The sequence below is a fragment of the Lampetra fluviatilis genome, chromosome 3 (genome assembly GCF_964198595.1).
Source record: "Lampetra fluviatilis chromosome 3, kcLamFluv1.1, whole genome shotgun sequence".
Lineage (NCBI taxonomy): Eukaryota > Metazoa > Chordata > Hyperoartia > Petromyzontiformes > Petromyzontidae > Lampetra > Lampetra fluviatilis.
This window is the reverse complement of record NC_136277.1, coordinates 14,157,299-14,184,626: the sequence shown is the minus strand read 5'-3', so window position 1 is coordinate 14,184,626 and position 27,328 is coordinate 14,157,299. Positions and strand designations below refer to the sequence as shown.

The window sequence follows — 27,328 nt, the reverse complement described above, 5'->3', positions numbered from 1 at the left end:
TACGTCACGATCTGGCTCAGCTGTACGGAGTTGTTGGTGAGTTTACCCCCTTCCCCAGATGTTGACGATTTTGTAATTTCTAATTCTTGTTGTTCTCGTTATGAAGATGATTATTGTTGGTAGCTGCCGTTGTCGGCGATTGCTGCTGCTGCTGCCGCTGCTTTTTAATTTTATTTTAAAAACGTGAGGCGAATCGGCAGGCATTCGGGTTAGCGGGAAAGAGGCTTTCCCCAAAACCGGTAGGCCGCCAGTCATCGGCTCCTGTCCATGATCGATCCACTGCTAAGCTTGGCAACACAAACCCACAATCCCTCCACCCACCTCTGAATGAAGGCCTCTTCAATCCATCGCTGGATGAAGGCCTCTCCAATCCACCGCTGGATAAAGGCCTCGCTAAATCCATTGCTGACGAGAGGGCCATCCCCATGCCCGGACAGTTTCGTGGGGTGTTCTTTGACCATACTTCACCACGCTGGTGAAGGCGGTGGCAGCAGAGATACAACCAAGCAAATGCCACGTATTGAGAAAATAGCAGGACTTAATTCTGTATCTCCACATTCTATTCGGTGTTTTGAAGAAAAAAAAAAGTTTTGCTGGCTGGCTGGACGTCATATCCGGACGGACGGTCACTTCCAAAAGTCTAAATCTGAAAAATGTTTTAGTCCATCAGCTCTGTGGCTGTTCCACCTAAAGACAGAAGCTTGTGTTGCCTCCGAAACGTCGTGATTTAATTTAGTTGTTTTTATTTTGTTTTCACCGACCTAACTTTGCCGAAAAAGCCAAAAAGTATAGTCCATCAGCCTCATGGCTTCCCAGACCAATACAATACTATTCAGCAGCTTCTGTCGAACGAAATCAACTCTAGACCGGTTTTGACATATTTATAAACTTTAAACTCTTCAACTTTTTATTTATTTATTTCCCCCAGGTAAGGCTCCCCTGAGCTATGTAGCTCTTTTTCAGATGCGATCCGGCCACAAATGATGGCGTAACAAAGTGGCTTATGTGAAGATTTATAGCAGCCAACTACTCTAAACCCATGTTTCTAAATGTGGAGGGTAAAACCGGAGGACCCGGAGAAAAATCGCGACCACGGTGGAGAGGGAGAGACACGCAAAGTCCAAATATACAGCAGCAGGCGCCATCAGAGTCAGGATCGAACCCACGACCTCCTGTAAACCAGGCGAGGTAGTCAACATCTAGCCACCGTGATGATGATGAGAGAGAGAGAGACACACACAAACTCCAAATATACAGCAGCAGGTGCCATCAGGGTCAGGATCGAACCCACGACCTCCTGTAAACCAGGCAAGGTAGTCAACATCTCCTAGCCACCGTGATGATGATGAGAGAGAGACACGCAAACTCCAAATATACAGCAGGCGCCTATTAGGGTCAGGGTCGAACCCACGACCTCCTGTAAACCAGGCGAGGTAGTCAACATCTCCTAGCCACCGTGATGATGATGAGATAGAGAGAGACATGCAAACTCCAAATATACAGCATGCATCAGGGTCAGAATAGAACCCACGAACTTCCTGTACACCAGGCGAGGTAGTCAACATCTCCTAGCCACCGTGATGATGATGAGAGAGAGACACGCAAATTCCAAATATACAGCAGCAGGCGTCAGGGTCGGGATCGAACCCACGAACTCCTGTATACCATGCCAGGTAGTTAACATCTCATCACCGCGGCACCCCACGTAGCAAAGTAGCCCGGGTCGGGAATCTGAATTGAATCCAGGCCTGTCTTGCTGCGAGGCACGAGCGTTACCAACGTGCCTGTCTGCCTGCCAGCCAGCCTTTGTACCCGCCTGTGACTGTCGCACGTGTCATTCACACTCTCCTAGCGTGCCCCGCGATGGTGAGATGTGCACGACCTCGCCTGGTACACAGGAGGTCGTGGGTTTGATATTTGGAGTTTGCGTGTCTCTCTCGGGGGGGGGGGGGGGGATTTTCTCCCGAGTGCTCCGGTATTTGCCCTCCACATTTAGAAACAGGCGTTCAGATTATTTTTCTGCTATACATTTCCACGCGATGATAAGCCGCTTTCGTTGAGCTATCATTTGTGTTCTTGGTTCTTTCGGTAAAGTCACGTAGACGGGAAATAATAAAATATAAAATAAAAATAAAATTCTCACGACGTTTCGGCCACAACACAAGCAGCCGTCCTCAGGTGAAGAACAGAGCTGTCGGAAAGACAGCGTCCCAACGAACACCGCTAAGTTTGGCAGCGTATTTTGTAAGCTGCGTGGGAGGAGCAGTGCGCATTGACAAAGGAGTTTACATATGAACAGAGGAATTTAGCATATTGACGCTAAACAACTGCAACTACCCTACTACCATACATACAATAAACCGATGTAGGAACTTCTATCATTTGTGGCCAGGTCGTTTCTGAAAAAAAGAGCTATTCAGCTCAGTTGGTGCCTTGCCTGGGAAAAAATGAAAATAGATTTTTTAAAATGTACTCCCACAGGGGGATGGGGGGGCGGAAGATGGCGAGGGCCTTGCGGCTGCTGCTGACCGCCTCGTGCGTCGTGCTGGCGTGCGCGTGCGGGGTGAGCGTGGCGGCCGATCCTCCTTATCCCGACGACTGGCTCGACCCCATGGACATGGTCAACTACAACCCCACCTCGCGCACCATGCGCCGTGGAGAGGGCAAGCCGGCGGGCACCGCGCAGGTCAGGGTCCCCGCTGCTCTGGTGCGGGGTTGGTGGGGGACGGGGTGGGGAAGGGGGTGAGGGACGGTGGTGGGCAAGGGGGTGGGCAAGGGGGTGGGCAAGGGGGTGGGGGACGGGGTGGGGGACGGGGTGGGGAAGGGGGTGTCGTTTTGACGAGGTGGTGCTGGTGGTGCTGGGTATTCGAGAAGGTGTTGAGGATCGTCACAGTGCTTGAGGAAGGTGGGTGGAGGGTTGTAAGGGAGATGCTGAGGGAGGTGGTGAGGCAGGTTCTGAGGGAGGTGGTGAGGGGGGTGAGGGAGGGGAGCGGTGAGGGGGGCGGTGAGGAGGTGGTGAGGGAGGTGGTGAGGGGGGCGGTGAGGGTGGCGGTGATGAAGGTGGTGAGGGTGGCGGTGAGGGGGTCGGTGATGAAGGTGGTGAGGGTGGCGGTGAGGGGGGGCGGTGAGGGAGGAGCTGAGGGAGGTGGTGAGGGAGGTGGTGAGGGGGGCGGTGAGGGAGGGGATGAGGGGGGCGGTGAGGGGCGCGGTGAGGGTGGCGGTGAGGGGGGCGGTGAGGGAGGGAGTGAGGGGGGCGGTGGAGGGGGAGCTGAGGGAGGTGGTGAGGGGAGGTGGTGAGGGGAGGTGGTGAGGGGAGGTGCTGGAGGCCTCTGTGTTCTTGCAGGCCAAGGACGAGGCTCTGCAGAAGCTCCAGGACGAGTTGCTCTCCGTGGGGGGCGAGCTGTCCTCCTGCCTCGCCCAGACGAGCGCGACGGACGAGGAGAAGCGATGCCGTCACGAGGTGAGTGCGTGCCCCCTTTCCGACCCGCGGTTCGTTCTCAAAGATAACCGATGCTTTGGCTTGGTCAGAAACGTTACCGTCGCATCTGCGACCGCCTGAGGCAAGGGAGGGACGGTGGGGGGGGGGTCGGCAATCGAAACAGCAAGAAGAGCCGTATTTATTTCGTCGAATTCGGTAAAAAAAAAATCGACGCTTTGAGAGCCGCAACGCACGTGAGTCGGTAGTCCTTGATAGATAATGTCACGAAGCAGCTCCTACATGAGCCGTAGGTTTGCTGACCGCTGTCCCATGGTACACTGGACTTCGATGGTGAACTGGACTTTCAAGGTCAAGGGTCAGAAACCAAATTCACAAGAAGAGCCTTGTTTTTAAATCCTTTATATTAAGTTCACTTGCTTGCTTGCTTGCGTGCTTGCTTGCTTGCTTACGACCGTGCAAATCTTTCGGTCGTTTTTTAACCCACTTCCCGTGATCCAATCGAGCTGACATTTTGCACACAGACTCGTTGTGCGTGACAATTGATTTTCGTGAAAACATTTTTCCAAAATTTTCCACTTTTTAGGAAAAAATACATTATATTTAATTACCAATTGCTTAATGGTGGCAGACCATCATCTGACCCATAGGTGGCAGCCATCTCAAACCAGAGGACGAGAGGACTCTAGCCGCCACGCATATAAAGGATTTATAGTGAAAAACTTTGTTTTTACGGGTTAATTTTTTCCCCACGAGCCACACTTCAGTCCTTAGAGCAGTGGTTCTTCTTAACCTGGCGGTGCGAGACGTGGCCAGATTGTTTTTAGAAGGTAAATCATCGAAACACAAACTAAGCACGGGCACATAAGCAACAACTGCTTTGTTTCATCAAACCCTATGTATTTATTAATATTATATTTTTTACGATTGATAACCAAAAGGGGGGGGGTGCAAGGCTGCAGTATAGATTAAGAACCACTGCCTTAAAGGGCCTAGGGTCTCCTAGCGAGAGAGACGGCTGCGATGTCACTACCCCCCCCCCACCCCGTCTTGATGCGCAAACTCTCGCAGCAAATTTGATTTGCGCCCCTCCGGTTTGGTGGTCAACGTTGGGAACAATCCGCGACCCTCTTAGAGAACGGCGCTGCCTGCCGTAGTTGCCCCCCGGCCACTCCCCCCCCCCCCCCCCCCCCCGTGATCCGCGTAGCAAACAAATCAGTCGAGACGGCAGCAAGATCAGGTTGGTTTTTTTGCGAATGGCTGTCGCTCGAGGTCACACTTTGACGCGACGGTCGTTCGCCAACTTGTGCGTGACGACGAGCGTCTGAACCCGTGATTGAACGGTCCACGTCTCTCCCCCGCCGCGTGGCCCAGCTGCACGAGTGCCGTGGGCAGCGAGCGCCAGACCTGGACAGCCGGGCCCGCTCCACGCTCACTCGCTACCTGCGCCGCCTGCTCAAGGAGATCGCGCGCGTCGGTCAGGTGAGGCCCGGCTCTCCGGCGATGGGGGGGGGGTGGTGGAGGGGGAAGTGGAGGGGTGGGTGGAGCTGGGGGTGGAGGGGGGGGATGGAGGAGGGGAGGATGGAGATAACTGAAAATAAACTCGTTGAAAAAAGTTTTTAAAAAACAACGGTTTTATTTCTAGACTTGAAGCTTTCGTGACTGCAAGGATTCATACTCTTAGGTTTTTTTCGGTAAAGTCACGGTAAAAATAAATGATAAAAATAAATAATAAAATGATAGAAATAATAATAGAAATAAAACAACGGTTTTATTAACAACTTCGTTTAACTCACGGCGGCCGAGAAGTACGTCAATGGCGTCTGAGACACGTGGCGCCTGCTTCTTGTGCGAGCCGATTCCAAAGTTTAGGGACCCGCGGCGTTTTTTGACCTCCACAAATAAATATATAAATAATATGGTGTCCATACAAAATATTAATTGCTTTAAAGTAGCGAACTAATTGATTAAATTATGCCGATTTTGATACAGGCATGCATTGTCACCGCATCTGAGTACGTGTGCACGATGTGGAATTGATTTTACGACGGCAAGTGGACGAAATTTTGATTGCAAGATTTGACCACGACAAACAGAGGAATCAAGTGAAGTGAAACCGTTGAAAAATGTTGAGGCTGCTGTCAAGAGCGTGGGCACCGATCGCTCAGCCATGGACGGGGCTATAATTGTGCCGTGTAACTCATTAATTAAGTAAGTTACCAAGTAACTAGACTAACAACCCTCTCCGTACCCTTCCTAACTCGTTAATTACCCCCCTCCTCCCCCAGCACCCTCCCTAACGATTCCCTTTGTACCCTGCGTAATTGCATATCTAACGAACCGCAACGTACCCTCCCTAACTAATAAATTCCCGAACTAATAAATGATCGCCCCCCCCCCCCGCCCTGCACGCTCCATAACGAACGATCCCCCCTCCCCGCACCCTCCTTGACTAACTCAACTAAACTAACGAATTATCCACCCTCTCCCCCTGCCCCCTCTGTAACCTCCGTGACTAATCATGGGACCTCCTTTGCCAGTACCAAATATGAGAATAGGTTTTTCCCCTTTTTTCTGGCAACAAAACAGGTGTGTTGAGATGTTAAAACACCAAACTGAAACGTTTTACAAGGAATCGTGTCTGCATTAACCACAATGCTTGTGGTCAAAATGCAAACAAAAAAGGCGCCTTTTGGCGTCCGCTGGTCTAACACCGTTTGAGACGAGGCTCAAAAGAAAGCTGTCTCTGGTGTGGACCAATCAGTTTCAAAGACAATGCATAGATTATCAGAGTACGTTTTTTTTTGCATTCTGACCACAAGCATTGCGGTTAATGCAGACATGATTCCTTGTAAAAGATTTCAGTTTGGTGTTTTAGCATCTTAGCACAGCTGTTTTGTTGCCAGACGAAAGGGGAAAACCTCTTCTCCATGACTAACTAAGCTAAAACTAACGAACTGCTCCCCTCAGCAACCCTCCACCTCGCACCCTCCGTAACCAACCACCTCGCTAACTAACTAACCAACCAACCAACCAAACGTAACAATCCCCTCCGTCTCCGCCCCCCGCTCATCCTCGCGTCGGCGCTCCCGGGCGCACAGCCCAGCTACTCGGAGCCGGAGCTGCATTACGACGGGCACTTCGAGGTGCGTCTGGAGGACATGCACGCGCTCGCCGCCTTCACGCTCGACTCCAACGGCGGGGCCACCGCCACCAACAACGGGGAGTTCCCGGCGCACGCCGTCTCGGCGCTGCTGGAGAGGGCGCCCGTGCGTCTGCGAGAGCACGACCCCCAGCGCTGGCTCTGGAGCTTCGCCAACAGCTTCGGAGTGGAGGCGGCCACCGTCGCGTGGGTGAGGCGACCGGGGGGGGGGGGGGAAGGAGGGGGGCGAGTGAGAGAGAGAACGAAAGAGAGCGAGGGAAAGAGCGTGAGCAGGAGAGATGAGAGTCGTCGAGTGAGTATAGAACGGGGGTGAGCGAAAGTGCAGCTTCCCAACTTTTGGAACAACAGTTTGCGCCTTTGCTAATGAGACAATCAGAGTCGTGGTGGCTATATTTAAGTTTCGTCTTGAATGATCACCTCTTTGAATTGGCCTTCACACACCTCCCCCCCCCTATCTAATTCTGGCCGTTTACCCAGCTGGTTGATGAGTGGGTGAGTGAATGAGTGAGCGGGTGAGTGAGTGAGTGAGCGGGTGAGTGAGTGAGTGTGAGGGTGAGTGAATGAGTGAGTGGGTGAGTGAGCGGGTGAGTCGGTGAGTGAATGAGCGAGCGGGTGAGTGAATGAGCGAGCGGATGAGTGAATGAGTGAGCGGGTGAGTGAATGAATGAGTGGGTGAGTGGGTGAGTGAATGAGTGAGTGGGTGAGTGAATGAGTGAGCGGGTGAGTGAATGAGTGAGCGAATGAGTGAGTGAGCGGGTGAGTGAATGAGTGAGTGAGCGGGTGAGTGAATGAGTGAGTGGGTGAGTGAATGAGTGAGTGAGCGGGTGAGTGAATGAGTGTGAGGGTGAGTGAATGAGGGAGCGGGTGAGTGAATGAGTGAGCGGGTGAGTGAATGAGTGAGTGGGTGAGTGAATGAGTGAGATGGGTGAATGAATGAGTGAGCGGGTAAGTGAATGAGTGAGTGAGTGAGTGAATGAGTGAGTGGGTGAGTGAATGAGTGAGCGGGTGAGTGAATGAGTAAGCGGGTGAGTGAATGAGTGAGCGGGTGAGTGAGTGAGCGGGTGAGTGAATGAATGAGTGAGCGGGTGAGTGAATGAGTGAGTGAGCGGGTGAGTGAATGAGTGAGTGAGCGGGTGAGTGGGTGAGTGAATGAGTGAGCGGGTGAGTGAATGAGTGAGCGGGTGAGTGAATGAATGAGCGAATGAGTGAGTGAGCGGGTGAGTGAATGAGTGAGTGAGCGGGTGAGTAAATGAGTGAGTGGGTGAGTGAATGAGTGAGTGAGCGGGTGAGTGAATGAGTGTGAGGGTGAGTGAATGAGGGAGCGGGTGAGTGAATGAGTGAGCGGGTGAGTGAATGAGTGAGCAGGTGAATGAATGAGTGAGCGGGTGAGTGAATGAATGAGTGAGCGGGTGAGTGAATGAGTGAGCGGGTGAGTGAATGAGTGAGTGAGTGGGTGAGTGAATGAGTGAGCGGGTGAGTGGGTGTGTGAATGAGTGTGTGGGTGAGCGGGTGAATGAATGAGTGAGCGGGTGAGTGAATGAGTGAGCGGGTGAGTGAATGAGTGAGCGGGTGAGTGAATGAGTGTGAGGGTGAGTGAATGAGTGTGGGGGTGAGTGAATGAGGGAGCGGGTGAGTGAATGAGTGAGCGGATGAGTGAATGAGTGAGTGAATGAGTGAGCGGGTGAGTGAATGAGTGTGAGGGTGAGTGAATGAGGGAGCGGGTGAGTAAATGAGTGAGTGGGTGAGTGAATGAGTGAGTGAGCGGGTGAGTGAATGAGTGTGAGGGTGAGTGAATGAGGGAGCGGGTGAGTGAATGAGTGAGCGGGTGAGTGAATGAGTGAGCAGGTGAATGAATGAGTGAGCGGGTGACTGAATGAATGAGTGAGCGGGTGAGTGAATGAGTGAGCGGGTGAGTGAGTGAGTGAGTGGGTGAGTGAATGAGTGAGCGGGTGAGTGGGTGTGTGAATGAGTGTGTGGGTGAGCGGGTGAATGAATGAGTGAGCGGGTGAGTGAATGAGTGAGCGGGTGAGTGAATGAGTGAGCGGGTGAGTGAATGAGTGTGAGGGTGAGTGAATGAGTGTGGGGGTGAGTGAATGAGGGAGCGGGTGAGTGAATGAGTGAGCGGATGAGTGAATGAGTGAGTGAATGAGTGAGCGGGTGAGTGAATGAGTGTGAGGGTGAGTGAATGAGGGAGCGGGTGAGTGAATGAGTGAGCGGGTGAGTGAATGAGTGAGCAGGTGAATGAATGAGTGAGCGGGTGAGTGAATGAATGAGTGAGCGGGTGAGTGAATGAGTGAGCGGGTGAGTGAATGAGTGAGTGAGTGGGTGAGTGAATGAGTGAGCGGGTGAGTGGGTGTGTGAATGAGTGTGTGGGTGAGCGGGTGAATGAATGAGTGAGCGGGTGAGTGAATGAGTGAGCGGGTGAGTGAATGAGTGAGCGGGTGAGTGAATGAGTGTGAGGGTGAGTGAATGAGTGTGGGGGTGAGTGAATGAGGGAGCGGGTGAGTGAATGAGTGAGCGGATGAGTGAATGAGTGAGTGAATGAGTGAGCGGGTGAGTGAATGAGTGTGAGGGTGAGTGAATGAGGGAGCGGGTGAGTAAATGAGTGAGTGGGTGAGTGAATGAGTGAGTGAGCGGGTGAGTGAATGAGTGTGAGGGTGAGTGAATGAGGGAGCGGGTGAGTGAATGAGTGAGCGGGTGAGTGAATGAGTGAGCAGGTGAATGAATGAGTGAGCGGGTGACTGAATGAATGAGTGAGCGGGTGAGTGAATGAGTGAGCGGGTGAGTGAATGAGTGAGTGAGTGGGTGAGTGAATGAGTGAGCGGGTGAGTGGGTGTGTGAATGAGTGTGTGGGTGAGCGGGTGAATGAATGAGTGAGCGGGTGAGTGAATGAGTGAGCGGGTGAGTGAATGAGTGAGCGGGTGAGTGAATGAGTGTGAGGGTGAGTGAATGAGTGTGGGGGTGAGTGAATGAGGGAGCGGGTGAGTGAATGAGTGAGCGGATGAGTGAATGAGTGAGTGAATGAGTGAGCGGGTGAGTGAATGAGGGAGCGGGTGAGTGAATGAGTGAGCGGGTGAGTGAATGAGTGAGCGGGTGAGTATATGAGTGAACGGGTGAGTGAATGAGGGAGCGGGTGAGTAAATGAGTGAGCGGGTGAGTGAATGAGTGTGAGGGTGAGTGAATGAGGGAGCGGGTGAGTGAATGAGTGAGCGGGTGAGTAAATGAGTGAACGGGTGAGTGAATGAGGGAGTGGGTGAGTAAATAAGTGAGCGGGTGAGTGAGTGAGTGAGCGGGTGAGTGAATGAGTGAGTGGGTGAGTGAGTGAGTGAGCGGGTGAGTGAATGAGTGAGCGGATGAGTGAATGAGTGAGTGAGTGAGCGGGTGAGTGAATGAGTGAGCGGGTGAGTGAATGAGTGTGAGGGTGAGTGAATGAGGGAGCGGGTGAGTGAATGAGTGAGCGGGTGAGTAAATGAGTGAACGGGTGAGTGAATGAGGGAGCGGGTGAGTAAATAAGTGAGCGGGTGAGTGAATGAGTGTGCGGGTGAGTGAATGAGTGTGAGGGTGAGTGAATGAGGGAGCGGGTGAGTGAATGAGTGAGCGGATGAGTGAATGAGTGAGTGAATGAGTGAGCGGGTGAGTGAATGAGTGAACGGGTGAGTGAATGAGGGAGCGGGTGAGTAAATGAGTGAGCGGGTGAGTGAATGAGTGTGAGGGTGAGTGAATGAGGGAGCGGGTGAGTGAATGAGTGAGCGGGTGAGTGAATGAGTGTGAGGGTGAGTGAATGAGTGAACGGGTGAGTGAGAGGGTAAATTGTCCTTCAGCTCTCGCCTATTTCTGCCCATTTACCCAGCTGGTTCTGTTTATTTGCTGCTCTCAATACACGGTGGCGCATTGGTGGGATCAACGAATTAAATGCCCCTTACAAGTGTACATCATTATTATTATGATTAAATAAAAGTCGCACTAAATAATTAACTCGGGCGAGTCGTTCCTGGGTAAACACGCGTGACAATAATAAAACGAAATGATTTAAACAATTTCTTTTTATTTTACCAGGTTAGGCCCACTGAGCTGTATAGCTCTTTTTCAGAAGCAACCTAGCCACAAATGATAGCTCACCGAAGTGGCTTATCACGTGGACATTCATAGCAGTAGCCAGATACTCGATAACCCACATCGATTCTAAATGTGGAGGGGAAAACCGGAGGACCCAGAGAAAAATTCACGCGACCACGAGGAGAGAGAGAGGCACGCCAACTCCAAATGTACAGCAGGCGTCGGGGTCGAACCCATGACCTTCTGCATACCAGGCGAGGTAGTCAACATCTCCTAGGCACCGTGATGATGATGAGAGAGAGAGGCACGCAAACTCTAAATATACAGCAGCAGGCGTCAGGGTCGGAATCGAACCCACGACCTCCTACATACCAGGCGAGGTAGTTAACATCTCCGAGCCTCCGCGCCTCCGCGCAGCCCTAATTCAATTCCTCATGAACCTTGACCAATTCACGCATTGTGCCTTTTTACAAAAACCGCGCCTTTTCAACGCTCGCTCGCGTTCGTTCACTGCCAAAAATTGACGACGCTTGTCGCCGTGTGCCGTCCCGTCGCGTGCCGTGCGAAGGTGTTGGTCGCGCTGCTGGCGGTCGTGATGATCGTCGCCACGGAGCTGTGGTCTTACGTGTCCTGGCTGACACAGATGTGGAGGTTCATGCTGGTCATCTTCTTCCTCAGCATCCCCTGGACCTGGCTTCACCTGTACAAGGTAGCCGTGCCGACGCCGCCCGGCTCGATCGCACGACGAGGCGGTGTCGTTTGCCCTCGGCGCGGCGGTTCACGCTTGCGTTTCGGAATCTGTTAGCTTGTTAATGCTAACCAAATGATGAACTTCTTTCGCACCGTACGTAGCCAACGGCAGCTAATCGGTAGATGCAGGGGGGAGGGGAAGGACTAAACACAAAAAGCCAGTTCTAAAGAAATTATATTTCAATCTAGATTTCAAAGTGTATAGCTCCAGTGCCTTCCTATCATCGAATGGAAGAGCATTCCAGACGGCCGCAGAAGCGCATCTGGAAGTGCCGTCTATGTTCGACGGCCGCCCAAAAGCCGCCGCCGCTGCTGCTGCGAGCATGACAGTGATAATTACAGTAATGCTTTGCTTTCGGTTAAAAAAAGTTTCACCACGGGAACGAGAGTAGTGTCACTTGCGCAGAAGGGTAGCGGATGGGGGGCGGGGGGGCAGGGATGGAAGTCCCCGTGAGTGACAAAGAGGAGGAGGGCAACGGATGAGAATGAGGATGAGGAGGAGAATGAGGGAGGAGGCGGGCAGGCGGGGAGGATGAGAGCGGGGGAGAATGACCAGGCTAAGAGAGGAGTGAAGAGAGAAGGAAGGGAGCGAGCGCAGAAGTGAGCGGGCGTCTGTTTCCACGGGGGGGGGGCCCGCTCCTCCTCTGCGAGGGGAGGGAGTCGGGTTGGGGGCGGTCACGGCGGGCGGCGTGGCGGTCGGGTCCGCGACGTTCAGGTCCCGGCCTCGAGTCTCGCGTCTCACCGCGCCGCAGGTGGCGTTTGCCGAGCGGCAGGCGCGGCTCAGCCTGAACCCCCCGCCGGCCCAGTGCACGGGCAGCGGGCCCAGGAGCTGGCTGGACAGCCTCTCAGGTGAGATCCCAGATATTGGGCGGGGGGGGGGCGGTGCACGCAGAGGGCACGGGGAGGTAGAGGGGTGGGGGTGGAGGGGCGGGGCGGGGGTGGAGGGGCGGGGGTGGAGGGGGGGGTGGAGGGGCGGGGGTGGAGGGGCGGGGCTGGAGTGGCGGGGGTGGAGGGGCGGGGGTGGAAAGGGGGTTGGAGAGGGGGGTGGAGAGGGAGGTGGAGGGGCGGGGGTGGAGGGGCGGGGCTGGAGTGGTGGGGGTGGAGGGGCGGGGGTGGAGAGGGGGGTGGAGGGGCGGGGGTGGAGAGGGGGTGGAGGGGCGGGGGTGGGTGGGGTGATCCGGGTTGAGGGGACCGTGGGTGGGGGGACCCTCTCACCAAAACTCAAACCCTCATCCCTCACTCTCGCCCTCACCCCCTCACCCCCTCTCGCCCTCACCCCCTCACCCCTATCACCCCCTCGCCCGAACCCTCGGGTTTCCGCTTCCTTCCCTCCACCCCCCCCCCCCTGTGCGCGCAGAGTGGAGCCGCCAGACCTTCACGCTGCAAGACGACCCCTGCTTCGCCTACCACCGTGACCTCATCGTTGACCCCTTCCTGGAGGTGCCGCCCACCAAGGTGAGCTCGTACCTGGCGACGACCGCAATCGGCGCCGTCGGAATCGTCCGAATGTTTATCGCTCGTTTGTGTTGGGTGCCCCCCCCCGTGTGGTGTTTAACGTGGGCCCTGTTTGCGCTGAATTCATCGGGGATCGAGATTGTTTATTTGTGGGTGGGGGCGGGGTTAGCAACATAGAAAAAAAGAATGATACGGAAAAAAAACGCATCATGGGACCTCCTTTGCCAGTACCAAAATATGATGATAGGTTTTTCCCCTTTTTTCCAGGCAACAAAACAGGTGTTAAGATTTCGATTTAAAGCTTTCGTGACTGCTGGGATTCATCTTCTTGGTTCTTTCGGTAAAGTCACGTAAAAGGGAAATAATAAAATAATAAAACATAATGAAATAATTCTCACGACGTTTCGGCCACGACGCAAGCAGCCGTCCTCAGGTGAAGAACAGGTCTGTCGGAAAGACAGCGTCTGAATGAGCACCACCAGGCTTGGCAGCGTATATTTAAGCTGGTCTAACACCATATGAGACTAGGCTCTAAAGAAAGCTGTCTCTGGTGTGGACCAATCAGTTTCAAAGACAATGCATAAATTATCAGAGTATTGTTTTTTGTTTGCATTTGACTGCAAGTATTGTGGTTAATGTAAACATGATTCCTTGCAAAAGGTGTCAGTTTTGTTGCCAGAAAAAAGGGGGAAAACCCCTATTAGTATGTTAACAACTGTTTTGTTGCCAGAAAAAAGGGGAAAAACCTATTGTCAAAAAAACCACAGAGTGCAAAGAATAGGAAAGGGTTGAGCATTTTAGTAATAGGTCTTTACCCTTTTATCTGGCAACAAAACTGATTCAGAGTTGTCTTTTTGTTTGCATTTTGACCGCAAGTGTTGTGGTTAATGCAAACATGATCCCTTGTATCAAGGTGTCAGTTTTGTTGCCAGATAAAAGGGTAAAAACCTATTACTATATCCTGCTACTGGCAAAGGAGGTCTCGTAAAGGTAAGCATTTTGCTAAAAAAAATGTTTATCTTACCAGATAAAGCCCACTCAGCTTATTACCTTATTTTTCAGAAGCTGGCCTGACCATCGCAAACGATAGTTGAACGGAGTGACTCGTCATCGACATCATAGTCTACACACCCAGTGACTGCATTCTGGTTCCTTCACTGGGTGAGTGTGTGTAGACTATGATGTCGACTCATTGTTGTAGCTGAGTTTTTGGACTTTTCCGTTAACTAAAATAACCTTTAAAAAAAACTTGTCCGTTCGGTTTTCGCCGCCCGGGAAGCTGGCGACGCCTGTTTCATAGCCGTGTAGAGATTTCCAGAATCTCATTAGCAAACCACCCCCCCCCTTTTCTTTTGTTTTAGGGTTTTTTTTATTACCTTTTGTAGCTTATCTCTGGCTGCCTGGTCCTGACTGTGAAAGGCATCTGCTGTGAGGGGTGGAGGGGTGTGCCTCACCCTTTCATGTCCCATGCTCGCCCCGATCAATTATAAAAAAAAAATATTGGCAGAATTATTCTTAATATTAATTTTTGGGAAAAAGGCCGATATATACAACGCCCTCCCCAATAAATCCGGCGCCGCCTCCGACGATCAGTCTCTCTTCTCTCTCTGCGCAGGCTCTGATGGTCACGCTGGTGACGTTTGTGCTGGAGCCAGCCAAGTACTTTGGGCAGGCGCTGAGCGACTTCCTGCGTGCCACTTACCGCAACCTGCCCCTGCACCTGCAGCTGCTGGCCACCATCATCATCTTGACCTGCATCGCCGTACGGCTCCCAAAAACACATTCCTCCTCCTGCGGAGGGAGCTGGTAGGAACGTCGGGTTGCTCGGTCAATGGCCTGCAGGGTCAACGGCGGCGTGGTGTATTCCGCAAATATGGCCGACTGTGAGGGCGGGCACAAGCCGGCGTGAGTAGGTTAAACGTTGAGTTTTATAAGGGCACCACGGGGTGACCAGCCCCTCCCCACCCAGCCCCACCCCTCCCACCCCCCACCCAGCCCCACCCTCCCCACCCAGCCCCTCCCCATCCAGCCCCACCCTCCCCACCCAGCCCCTCCGCACCCTCTCCTCCCCACCGAGCCCCACCCTCCCCACCCAGCCCCTCCCTGCACGACGGACACAATAATCACCTGTGGGCTGGTGTAACCAGGAGGTTCCTACCAGTAAAATAATATCTTTATGAGTAAATATTGATACTCTTTGCTTCTTTCGGTGAAGTCACAGAGAAAGAAAGATAAATTAAATAATAGCATACGACGTTTCGATTGCAAGAGCAAGCAATCGTCAGCAGGTAAGAATGAATGAGAAAACAAACCTCGTAATCTTAGAAATATAATGCAATTTCTAAGTTTACTAGGTTTCTTTTCTCATTCATTCGTACCTGAGATGATGATTGCTTGTGTTGCAATCGAAACGTCGTATGCGATTATTTAACTTATTCTTCTTTCTACGTGAAAGAACCAAAGAGTAATTCCCGCAGTCACGAAACCTCCAAATCAAGTTTCAATATTTATAATAAACACACGGCGGCATCGTCGCCAGAAATTCAGAATCGCGAATATTCGTTTACGCTGTGGTCCCTCGATTAACGTTTTTAAATGCGTTCCACGAAAACGACTGTTCGCCGTTTCCAATTGGCGTCGCCGATTGGCTAAGGGCGTGGCACGGCCCCACTTAACGAGCTTCTCGGATTGGCCGATATTGGCGCCATCGCGTGCACGCACGTAACGTGAACGTGACCGTTACATTTTAACGGTTAGAGGTTGGTTGACACGGAGAAACGGTGGGGGGCGTGGGGGGGGGGTGGGGTTGCGCACGTCAGAAGGGGCCGCACTAAAAGGCAACCAGGGAGGAGGCTGAGGCCACTAGCCCCCTCTCCGCGCGGGCCTTGCTATTGTAACGTGAGGATATATCCGGCTCACTGACGTATCACAACTCGTCACGATGATTGGCTCTGCCGGTCCTGGTTTATAGCCAATGGGGGGAAGCCTAGGGGCGTGGCCCTGACGTAATGAAAAGGTGACAGCTGGTTGTAGAGGATTGGTTCTGCTGGCTTTGGCCACAGCCAATGGGGAGATGAGGGAGCCTGGAATATTCCATGGAGGCTAACCAGGATTGGTGGAAACGTACCACGTGACCCGGGTATTAAATAGGGGTGGAGACGAACGACACGTGGTCAGAACGGGAACGAACGGAGGGAAGGGGGCCACGCGTGAGCCGGGCTCCGGGTTGCCACGTGGCGGTGCGTCTCTCTCTCTATCTACCCCTCTCACGCTGCCTGTCAGCAGCGTGAAGGAAAGCTGTAATGCAAGTTGAATAAAAGACCGGATTCCAGAAGTCGCCTCAACGACCTTTATTACACTATGAAGAACGCTGCGTTGATCTAAAACCCGCGCGCGCGCGTGCGTGCGTGTGCCGTCGTCTTTGCCCAGGGCATGTTCTGGTGCATGGCTCAGGGCAGGGGGCAACCCAGGGAGAGGAGGCTGCCCATGCTGGAGGACGAGGAGCCGCAGGGGCCCAGAGGAGCGCCTCGGCTCGGGAGCCGGCCCACGCCCAAGCTGAGGGCGGCACCCGGGGACAGGGCCCGGCAGCGGAAGATCGGCGCGAGGGGCGACCCGGGGGCCCAGGCGGAGGCCGAGGAGGAGCCTCTGTCGGATGAGGACGAGCGACCGGACGGAGGAGGAGGAGGTGGAGGTCGCGTGCAGGACGTGGAGCAGCAGGTGACCGGGTCGCAGGTCGCGCTTAAAGTCTTCAGGTTAACGAGCCGTGGATTGGCTGCGAGCTTGGTTCCGATAGGTTTGGTGGTTCCGATCGGCTTGTGGTCTCGCAGACGGTTATAGCTTCTGATTGGCGGCGAGCTGGGAACTGATTGATTTCCATTGGCCAGGTGAGAGGCCACACTGAGCTACGTGGCTTTCTTTCTTTTTTTTTTCTGAGAAAGGGCCTGACCACCGTGGCGTCACTACGCCAGTGACCTCGCCCGAGATTTTACTCGCGACTCAAATAGTCGGCCGCAGTTAATCGCTCGGTCCAGACGCAGACGCAAGGAGCCGCTCTAAAACTGCACCTGAATCTCTGCCCCCTCTGCCACCCCCCCTACCCCCTCCCCCTCTGCCACCACCCCCATGATGTGACAGCCAGCGCTCCGGAGGAGAAATGTCAGCAAAAGAGAAGAACCGACTGAAAGGATGGAAGCACCGGATGGAAACAGGGAACCACCAATTAAATTGAGAGAGGCATCGGCAAAATTGCGGGTTTGGCCAGGCAGAGAGAATGAACGACGGATGGAACCGAGGGACCCGCCGGGCGGAGGGGCAGAAGCGCCGGGCGCTGACGACGACGACGACGACGGCGGCGGGGGGGGGGGAGGAGGGGGGCGATGCCGCGCCGGACGCGTTCCGCTCCGTGAATTACTCGGCGCCTGTCCAGGAGACGGAGCCCTCCTCTCCGGCAGCCGCCGCCGCGTCGCTCCGGAGAGCGGAGCTCCCCAACGCTGCCGAGCGCGACCCCGTGACCTTCGGGGAGCCCAAGGATGGACGCCGCGCGGGCGACCCCTGGGCCGACGGCAAAGTGGTTGGTCAAATGGCTTTTCCGCTGCGGGGATGAGCGGTGATTGCGCGATGGTAATTCGCGCTCCTTGACGAGATCAGCAAGAGTGGAGGTGGTGTGGTTGGGTGGGTGGGGGGTTCCGGCTCTGGGATATTCTTCCTCCGGCGCAGAAGTCGCAAACGGGTTTTGATTCCTTACCCGTACCCGGCCGCACCAGGGTTGCAAACGGGTACCCGTACCTGGCCGGGTACGGGTAGCCAGGTATCGGGTAGGGTACGGGCATCGGGTACCCGGTTGCGACCTCTGCTCCGGCGTAGGCACCGCTCCTCCGTAGCACCAAACCTTCATCTGCACGATCGCGGCCGGCGTGAAATTTGCACCTTTTCATAGGGAGGGGGGGGGGGTGGGGGCACTTGAAGCAGTGGCCCCCCCCCCAGCCACCCCCCACCTCTTTCTCACCCGGCTTTCGAGTGGCAACCTGCTTGGCTGCCCACGGTAAATTTGTAATATTCTGACCCCCCACCCACCGCGCCCCCCCCCCCCCCCCCGCTTACTGGCTCATGGGATTCCTCATCCGATATAAACGAACATTTGCGATTAGGGATTTCTGCCAGTGGAATGGTGTGCTCGCTACGAATTGCCAATTGCTTCGCGAGCGTAATCGTGTTCTAGTTTTGTTGTTTTGTGCTCAAGGTGAGTTAGTTGTCCTTCCCCTCGCACCTCCGATTAGCATGGTTGACTGTGTACGGTGCGAAATAAGTTCAACATACACACGTACATACTGCCCATAGACTAACACTGCACCATAGACTCAACACTGCCCATAGACTCAACACTGCCCATAGACTCAACACTGCCCATAGACTCAACACTGCCCATAGACTCAACACTGCCCATAGACTCAACACTGCCCATAGACTCAACACTGCCCATAGACTCAACACTGCCCATAGACTAACACTGCCCATAGACTAACACTGCACCATAGACTCAACACTGCCCATAGACTAACACTACCCATAGACTAACACTGCCCATAGACTCAACACTGCCCATAGACTCAACACTGCCCATAGACTAACACTGCCCATCAACTAACACTGCCCATAGACTCAACACTGCCCATAGACTCAACACTGCCCATAGACTAACACTGCCCATAGACTAACATTGCCCATAGACTAACACTGCCCATAGACTAACACTGCCCATAGACTCAACACTACCCATAGACTAACACTGCCCATATACTCAACACTGCCCATAGACTCAATTCTACCCATAGACTAACACTGCCCATAGACTGACACTGCCCCGAGACTCAACACTACCCATAGACTAACACTGCCCATAGACTCAACACTGCCCACAGACTCAACACTGCCCGTAGACTAACACTGCCCATAGACTCAACACTGCCCGTAGACTCAACACTGCCCACAGACTCAACACTACCCATAGACTAACACTGCACCATAGACTCAACACTGCCCATAGACTCAACACTGCCCATAGACTCAACACTGCCCATAGACTCAACACTGCCCATAGACTCAACACTGCCCATAGACTCAACACTGCCCATCAACTAACACTGCCCATAGACTCAACACTGCCCATAGACTCAACACTGCCCATAGACTAACACTGCCCATAGACTAACATTGCCCATAGACTAACACTGCCCATAGACTAACACTGCCCATAGACTAACACTGCCCATAGACTCAACACTACCCATAGACTAACACTGCCCATATACTCAACACTGCCCATAGACTCAATTCTACCCATAGACTAACACTGCCCATAGACTAACACTGCCCCGAGACTCAACACTACCCATAGACTAACACTGCCCATAGACTCAACACTGCCCACAGACTCAACACTGCCCGTAGACTAACACTGCCCATAGACTCAACACTGCCCGTAGACTCAACACTGCCCACAGACTCAACACTACCCATAGACTAACACTGCACCATAGACTCAACACTGCCCATAGACTCAACACTGCCCATAGACTCAACACTGCCCATAGACTCAACACTGCCCATAGACTCAACACTGCCCATAGACTCAACACTGCCCATAGACTCAACACTGCCCATAGACTAACACTGCCCATAGACTAACACTGCACCATAGACTCAACACTGCCCATAGACTAACACTACCCATAGACTAACACTGCACCATAGACTCAACACTGCCCATAGACTCAACACTGCCCATAGACTCAACACTGCCCATAGACTCAACACTGCCCATAGACTCAACACTGCCCATAGACTAACACTGCCCATAGACTCAACACTGCCCATAGACTAACACTCCCCATAGACTCAACACTGCCCATAGACTAACACTGCCCATAGACTAACACTGCCCATCAACTAACACTGCCCATAGACTCAACACTGCCCATAGACTAACACTGCCCATAGACTAACACTGCCCATAGACTCAACACTGCCCCATAGACTCAACACTGCCCATAGACTCAACACTGCCCATAGACTAACACTGCCCATAGACTAACACTGCCCATCAACTAACACTGCCCATAGACTCAACACTGCCCATAGACTAACACTACCCATAGACTAACACTGCCCATAGACTCAACACTGCCCATAGACTCAACACTGCCCCATAGACTCAACACTGCCCATAGACTAACACTGCCCATAAACTAACACTGCCCATAGACTCAACACTGCCCATAGACTCAACACTGCCCATAGACTAACACTGCCCATAGACTAACATTGCCCATAGACTAACACTGCCCATAGACTAACACTGCCCATAGACTCAACACTGCCCACAGACTCAACACTGCCCGTAGACTAACACTGCCCATAGACTCAACACTGCCCATAGACTCAACACTGCCCATAGACACAACACTGCCCATATACTCAACACTGCCCGTAGACTAACACTGCCCATAGACTCAACACTGCCCATAGACACAACACTGCCCATAGACACAACACTGCCCATAGATTCAACACTGCCCATAGACTCAACACTGCCCACAGACTCAACACTGCACCATAGACTCAACACTGCACCATAGACTCAACACTGCCCATAGACTCAACACTGCCCATAGACTCAACACTGCACCATAGACTGAACACTGCCCATAGACTCAACACTGCACCTCCGATTAACGCTCTCGGCTGTGTACGGTGCAAAAGAAGTTCAACGTTCCCCAAATCACGTCGCTGTCAGCGCAGCGTTTGTCCGGCGAGTTTGGTCACACAGCGCCCTCCGTCACCTGGAGCTCGTTGCGGTTTTTGTTTCATCAACTGTCCGCCTGGAGCAACAGAAGAGAAATCATCTCAACCGGCAACTTTTGTCAGCTCTGATTACCGCCCAGCAGATATCGATTAAACACGATGCCGTGCAATTGCAAACGCGCTTTCCATTGCCGTTTGAGAATTTTAATACTTATACACTTTGGTTCTTTCGGTAAAGTCACGTAGGTAGAAATTAAATAAAACAAATCACGACGTCTTCTTGGTTCTTTCGGTAAAGTCACGTAGAATGGAAATAATACAATAATAAAAATATAACATGATAAAATAATTCTCACGATGTTTCGGCCACAACGCAAGTAGCCGTCCTCAGGTGGAGAACAGGTCTGTCGAGAAGACAGCGTCTGAATGACAAGCCCCAGGCTTGGAGCGACTATTTAAGCTGGGATGGAGAGGCGAAGAGCGCCTTGACAAAAGAATCACGACGTTTCGATCGCAACACAAGCGATCTTCATCAGGTGGGACAACCACAGCAGGAAAAAATGCTGAAGAGGGCGAGAGAGTTGCCGTGGAAAGAGGTTATGTAGGTGAGAAAGGGGGGAGGAGCAAGGGGGGAGAGAGAGAGAGGGGGGGGGAGCAGGGGAAGGGGGGGGGGAGTAGGCTGGGCTAGAAGTGGGAAGCTGAGATAATAATAAATATTTAAAAATACTTTTTTTTTTTAAACACGCTTTAGTGAAAGGTACCCTACTCGTAATGGCACAACTCCACGACTCCAGGAAGTGGCCGCAAAGCTTGCCATAACGTAAGGGGGCCGTGGTGATTTACAGCCAACGTTAGTTGAGCGTGGATAGTTAGACCCAAGCCGAAACATAACATATAAAAAATTATGTTTAAATTATGTTTAAAAATATATTTATTTTCAGTATGACATAAGTATACCAAGTTTGCAGTCGATAGCACATTGGGAAGTGGGTTAAAATTGAGCTACAAGATTTGAGGATACAACAACGACAACAACAGATGGGGAGTGAGTTAAAAGAAAGCGTGTAAAATAGACTAGTACCCAGGGGGTATGATGGAAACAACCACAACCAGTTAAGGCTTTACCTGGTTAATAACATCCTTCCAATGATTGCTCAATTTGAAGTTATGTTCATATATCTGGATGGCTTCATGTACAAACCTTTGATAGTTGCCCAAAGGTTTGCAGAGTATCTTGGTCTCGGAAAAAAAACAATATCACGCGAGCCCACAGCGTTATAGAAATTGGTCAGCCACGGCAGAGGTATTGGCTCTGCCGTGTTTCAGATCTGCCTTGTGTTCGCGGACGCGGTCCGAGACATTTCGTTTCTCCAATGTAACAGCCACCGCAGACGCAACTCAGTTTGTAGACTCCAGGATTTTGCATGTCAGGAATGACCTCCTTCACAGATGGGATTAGATCACGGATTTTGTGTACTGTATTGAATCGGACCTGGATCTTGTGTTTAAGATTTTTTTATATTTATAACGATGATAACACTGGTCAACAAAAAAAAAACATTTTTTTCTGGCCTGGACTTTTGCAGCTGTTCTAGACTAATTTCAGGGTGCTGATTCCAAATCTGATCTCAGATTTGCTCTATCACATCTCATTTTTATGCTATCGGCATACCCCATTTTCATTGATTTTACCCGAAATTAACTCTGTCACTTATGATTGCAAGTTGTTGCGAGTCAGTGACTGCTTTAGTGTTAAAATATGGTGCTGTATTTTTAGGATAGTGCGTTTATAATATAATTTTATGTAGATATCCACATTTATTTAACATTTTTCCTCTGCATTTTTTTTTGAAAATGCAATATTTGATATCTCAAAAAGCTGATGTGATAGACAAAAACTGATGCCAGATTTGGAATCAGCACCCCAAAATTGCATTGAAACCGTTGGAATACCTTATGCCAGAAAAAGTGTGTTGACTAGTGTAATAATAGTCTCCTGCGTGCCATTTTGTCAATCCGCCGCCGCGCGTTAGTTTAGCGGGGTAGTTAAGCGGGTTAGCGCCCTGCGCTACGAAGCCGGCGACCCGAGTTCGATGTCCGCTCATCACCACCAACACCAGTGACGGATATCTGAGCTCGTCCTGGGCCTCCCCTAGGTGGACTCAGCCTGAAATGAGTACCTGGTACGGTGTGCGTGGTGCTGGCCGCCCACCCCCTCGTGTGCCACCGTGCCGGCCTTCATAGGTGCTACTCGTGAACGGCACTTGCCCCAACAGTCTGTTTAGGCTATACGGAGGCGGGGGTGTCTTTGTCTTTGGTGTTGGGGGTAAGGGGAAGGGGGGAGAGAGAGGGGCAACAGGACCGGTTCAGGACAGGACCATTCATATCAGTTTTTGTTGTAGTTGTTGTAACTCGCTCAAACCCTCCCCGCCCCCCGCATGGACACCTGTGAAACACGTTCCTTCGGAGTGGGCAGGTTAGGAACTTGGTTGGACAGCGCATTCGTGCACGACAGACAGACAGACAAATAATCCCTGGTGGGCAGTGTGGAACCTGTTGTTTCCTACCTGTAACAAAAAGCTTCGTAGCCCATTGGATTCCTCCTCCTCCAGTCATTGAGCAGAGATTCCAATTCTACACGCCGTTAGCGCCGATGCGTTAACCCCCCCCCCCCCCCGCGTTGCTGCTACTACGAGCAACGTCGGCGGCTTGGCCACACATTTCCACGTGACGGCGAGCCATTTATTGTTGAGCGATCATTTGTGATGACCAGGTCGCTTCTGAAAAAGAGCAACGTAGTCTTAGTTTAGACTTGGCACAGCATTACACAAAATGAAAAGTATTTTTATTTCACCAGATAAGGCGCCCCCCCCCCCCCACTGTTTGTTCAGAAGCGACCTCGCTGCATGATTACAGCTCAGCACGTGGAGGTTTACAGCAGCCACATACTCTGAACGCGTGATGTTCATTCTAAATGTGGAGGGGGGATAAGAGAAGAATCCACACGACCACGGGGAGAGGGAGAGAGAGAAAGAGACACGCAAACTCCCAAATATACAGCAGCAGCAGGCGTCGGGGCCTGGATCGAACCCACGACCTCCTGCGTACCAGGCGAGGTAGTTAACATCTCCTAGCCACCGTGATGACGATGAGATGGAAAGACACGCAAACTCCCAAATATACCGCAGGCGTCGGGGCCTAGATCGAACCCACGACCTCCCGTATACCAGGCGAGGTAGTTAACATCTCGCCAGAGTTCCGGCTAAACGATGAGGGGGGCCGCGTGTCGGCAACCGTCTTGGCATCGTCTCCGATGAGCTCGGTTGGCTCCGTACGGAGCGAGAGAAGCTCACGCGGGCGGCGGTGGCGGCCGTTTTAACTCGTAGGCTTTCGCGACCAATATCCACAATAGAGGTTGTTTTTTTGCCGGGTTAGATCGCGTTCGTATAAATGTGCCGTTAAATGAATTCTGGCCTCATGAGGCTGGCTGTGATCGCCGGCGAAACGTCACGGCGCTCAGATCGTGTAAAATGTTCCCGTGGGTTTTTACTCTTCCCAGCACGCAAACCGGTTAGTGCTGAACTCGGAACGAATTTGGTCGCGTTCTGTTTACGTGACGGACCCCTCGCTGATTGGCTGTGGCGAGTGGTGGTGGTGGTGGCGGGTTTAACGACGCACATTTACGCGATCAAACCCTGGAGCTGCCGGGTTGGGGCGCGCGCACACGAGCGTGCGTGTGTGTGTGACGTGGGGAGTGGTGGCGCAGCGGTTAGCGCGCCGCGCTCCGATCCTGGCGACCCGAGTTCAATTCCCGCTCACGGCCAACACCCAGTGACGATTATCTGAACCGGTCCTGGACCTTCCCCAGGTCGACTCGGCCTCAAATGAGTACCTGGTGCGGTGTGTAAAACATCGCGATATAGGCAGACAAAGGCGACCGGGCGTGGTGCTGACCACCCACCCTCTCGTGTGCCGTACCATCTTTCATAGGTGCTCGCTAACAGCACTTGCCCCAACAGCCTGTTCAGGCTGTATGGCGTGGGATCTTTTGTTTTGTGATGTGTGGAGCTGTGGTGAAGCAGTTAGCACGCTTCGCTACGAACCCATCGACCCGAGTTCGATTCCCACTCACGGCCAACACCAATGACAGCGATTATCTGAACCGATCCTGGGCCTCCCCTAGTTCGACTCAGCCTCAAATGAGTACCTGGTGCGGTGTGGTAAACATCGCCGCGTCCCTCGTGTTGCCGTGCCGGCCTTCACAGGTGCCACCACTCTTTAACAGCACTTGCCCCAACAATCTGTTCAGGCTATGCGGGGGGGGGGGGGATCTTTGTCTTTGTGTGTTTGTGTGACGTCACGGTGTGGCGCTGCTCCATCTCGTTGCAGGGCGCCGGTGTTGACGTGGCGGTGGTGGAGGAGGTCGCCTCCGGCTCTGTGATCGTGGCCGCCCGGCATCCCCCGCCCGGCATCCCCCGCCCACGTCGCCCGCACAGCCTCACGGGGGAGACGCGCCGAGCGACGGAGGGAGGCGGGGGAATGAATGAATGAAGCAGCGTTAGCCGCGGCCAAAGAGTGAGCGGAGAGAAACACGGAGGAAGAGGGAGAGAAAGAGGGTGAGTGTGTTGTGTTTTGAGTGTGACACGAGAGAGAGAGAGAGAGGGAATGAGGCCTGGGGAGAGTGAATGAGAATGAATGATGATGGCGCGACAACAAAAGTTGGATGTCGAGCGAGTGGCCATTATAACGAAAAGGAAGAGGCGAATGAGAGAGCGAGTGTTTTATTGAGCGTCGGGGAGTGATAGCAAGAGGGGGCGCCACGGTGGAGAGATGTTTACTACCTCGCCCCGTATCTGATCGGCTGGGTCAGCTCGGATTCTATTTTTCCCCCGTCAGCAAAATGCCAACATTTGTTTAGTTTCGGTCACATGACCATGACCGGGGCAGCACCACCGTCCATCACCAGGGGCGGCACCGGGTACCTACCGCACTGACACAACCAAGTCAAATTGTAGGGACCCCAAGCGGGGCTCGGGAAGCCCGCAAAGTTAATGAAAACACATCCATCGTGGAGAGAGCGACGCAAGTTTATGGCTGCCCTCCGGCCTGAGGCTTCGTGACTGTGCGGACGAGAAGCGGCGAGTGTGTAACTCGCAAAGTATCCCGTGAAACGAACCCGCAAAGACGCGTGCGGGCGGGCGGGCGAGCGAGCGACCGTAACCTACAGCTTTGAAAGCCTGCCGACGCGAAACTTCAAAGCGTTACATATTTTGTACTTTGAGCCGGGCGCGGTCGTGAAAACCCGTCAGCCGATAACGAGCAGCGCCCGGCGGGGGGGGGGGGTGGACTTTGGGCGCGCGACGGCACTCCGCGGACTTTGGGAGGAACGGCGTTGGGTCCGCCCGGCGTTTCTTTCATTTTTTTTACACGACCGTGGCTCTGCGATATTTTCTAAAAAAAGAGTAAAATGAAGAGCTGTAATCTTTGTAAATGTGTCCGATTGTATATGTATCGTGTGTGTTAAATAAATAATAATGAGCTAAAATGACGGCGTGTGAGTGTCCGTGCGGTGCGAAGTTGCGATCGTTTTTGAAAGCGCAGCGAAGGGCCACGGACAGATGCAACAGGAATTTTAAAACGAGAGACCGCTTGAAATATTCTTAGGTTTTTTCGGTAAAGTCACGTAGGTAAAACATCAAAATTAATTAAAATAAAATAAAACAAAAATCACGACGTTTCGGAGGCAACGCTTGAAGCTTTTATTTTGCCAAGTGAGGCCCACTGAACTATCAACTCTTTTTCAGAGGCCACACATGAAGATAACGAATTGGCAAGTTTTGTTTATGTGTCGCAAACCCCTTAGCAATTGGCTGCGTCGGGTGGTGGTGGTGGCGGCGGGGTTTAGCGACTCACATTTACGCTTCGATTTAAAGCTTTCGTGACTGCAGGGATTCATCTTCTTGGTTCTTTCGGTAAAGTCACGTAGAAGGAAAATAATAACATAAATAAAATAAAACATAAAATACAATTCTCGCGACGTTTCGGCCACAAGGCAATCAGCCGTCCTCAGGTGAAGAACAGGTCTGTCGGAAAGACGGCGTGTAGTGTATTCTGTATAGTAGTGTATAGTATAGTGTATTGTGTATAGCAGTGTAGTGTATAGTGTAGTGTACGAGTACAGCACACCGGTGCGTTGGAGAGCCAAGCCACAACATTTACAATCGGAGTACGCGTTAAACCAAAATAATACAAAATAATTCACAATTGTGTAATCATTCACTCGCAGAAGCAGAGAATGATTCACGGTTGTGGGAAACCACAGAGAAGCCGGGAAGGCAGCCAGAACCGGCGCCAGCAATTTCCCAAGTTCTGTGGTCCTATATTATTGGGATGTTTGGTCAGCTGCATTCACGAACGTTTGGGAAACAGCGGTACCCATGGACGCCCCACAGATGTTAAGGTGGTGAGTTCCAAACAATCCCCGAAAAGATGAAAAACACATTCCTGCGGAGGGAGCTGGTAGGAACGTTGGGTTGCTCGGTCAATGGCCTGCAGGGTCAACGGCGGCGTGGTGTATTCCGCAAATATGCCCGACTGTGAGGGCGGGCACAAGCCGGCGTGAGTAGGTTAAACGTTGAGTTTTATAAGGGCACCACGGGGTGACCAGC

At 52.5% G+C, this 27,328-nt stretch overlaps 1 protein-coding gene across 2 annotated transcripts; it reads left to right on the top strand.

Moving 5' to 3' along the window:
* CLCC1 (chloride channel CLIC like 1) lies at positions 1-27,328 on the top strand. 2 transcript variants are annotated; one of them, XM_078883695.1, is made up of 12 exons: positions 1-36; positions 2,482-2,686; positions 3,344-3,460; positions 4,811-4,918; positions 6,538-6,789; positions 11,224-11,364; positions 12,158-12,254; positions 12,763-12,860; positions 14,476-14,622; positions 16,290-16,577; positions 16,995-17,480; positions 25,050-27,328. In XM_078883695.1, the coding sequence occupies exons 2-12, from the start codon at positions 2,486-2,488 to the stop codon at positions 25,209-25,211; spliced, it is 2,097 nt and encodes a 698-aa protein (XP_078739821.1). In that variant the 5' UTR covers positions 1-36; positions 2,482-2,485; the 3' UTR covers positions 25,212-27,328. The 2 variants fall into 2 exon arrangements, with proteins under 2 accessions (XP_078739821.1, XP_078739830.1); XM_078883704.1 differs by having other exon boundaries at positions 16,995-17,430; positions 25,050-25,211.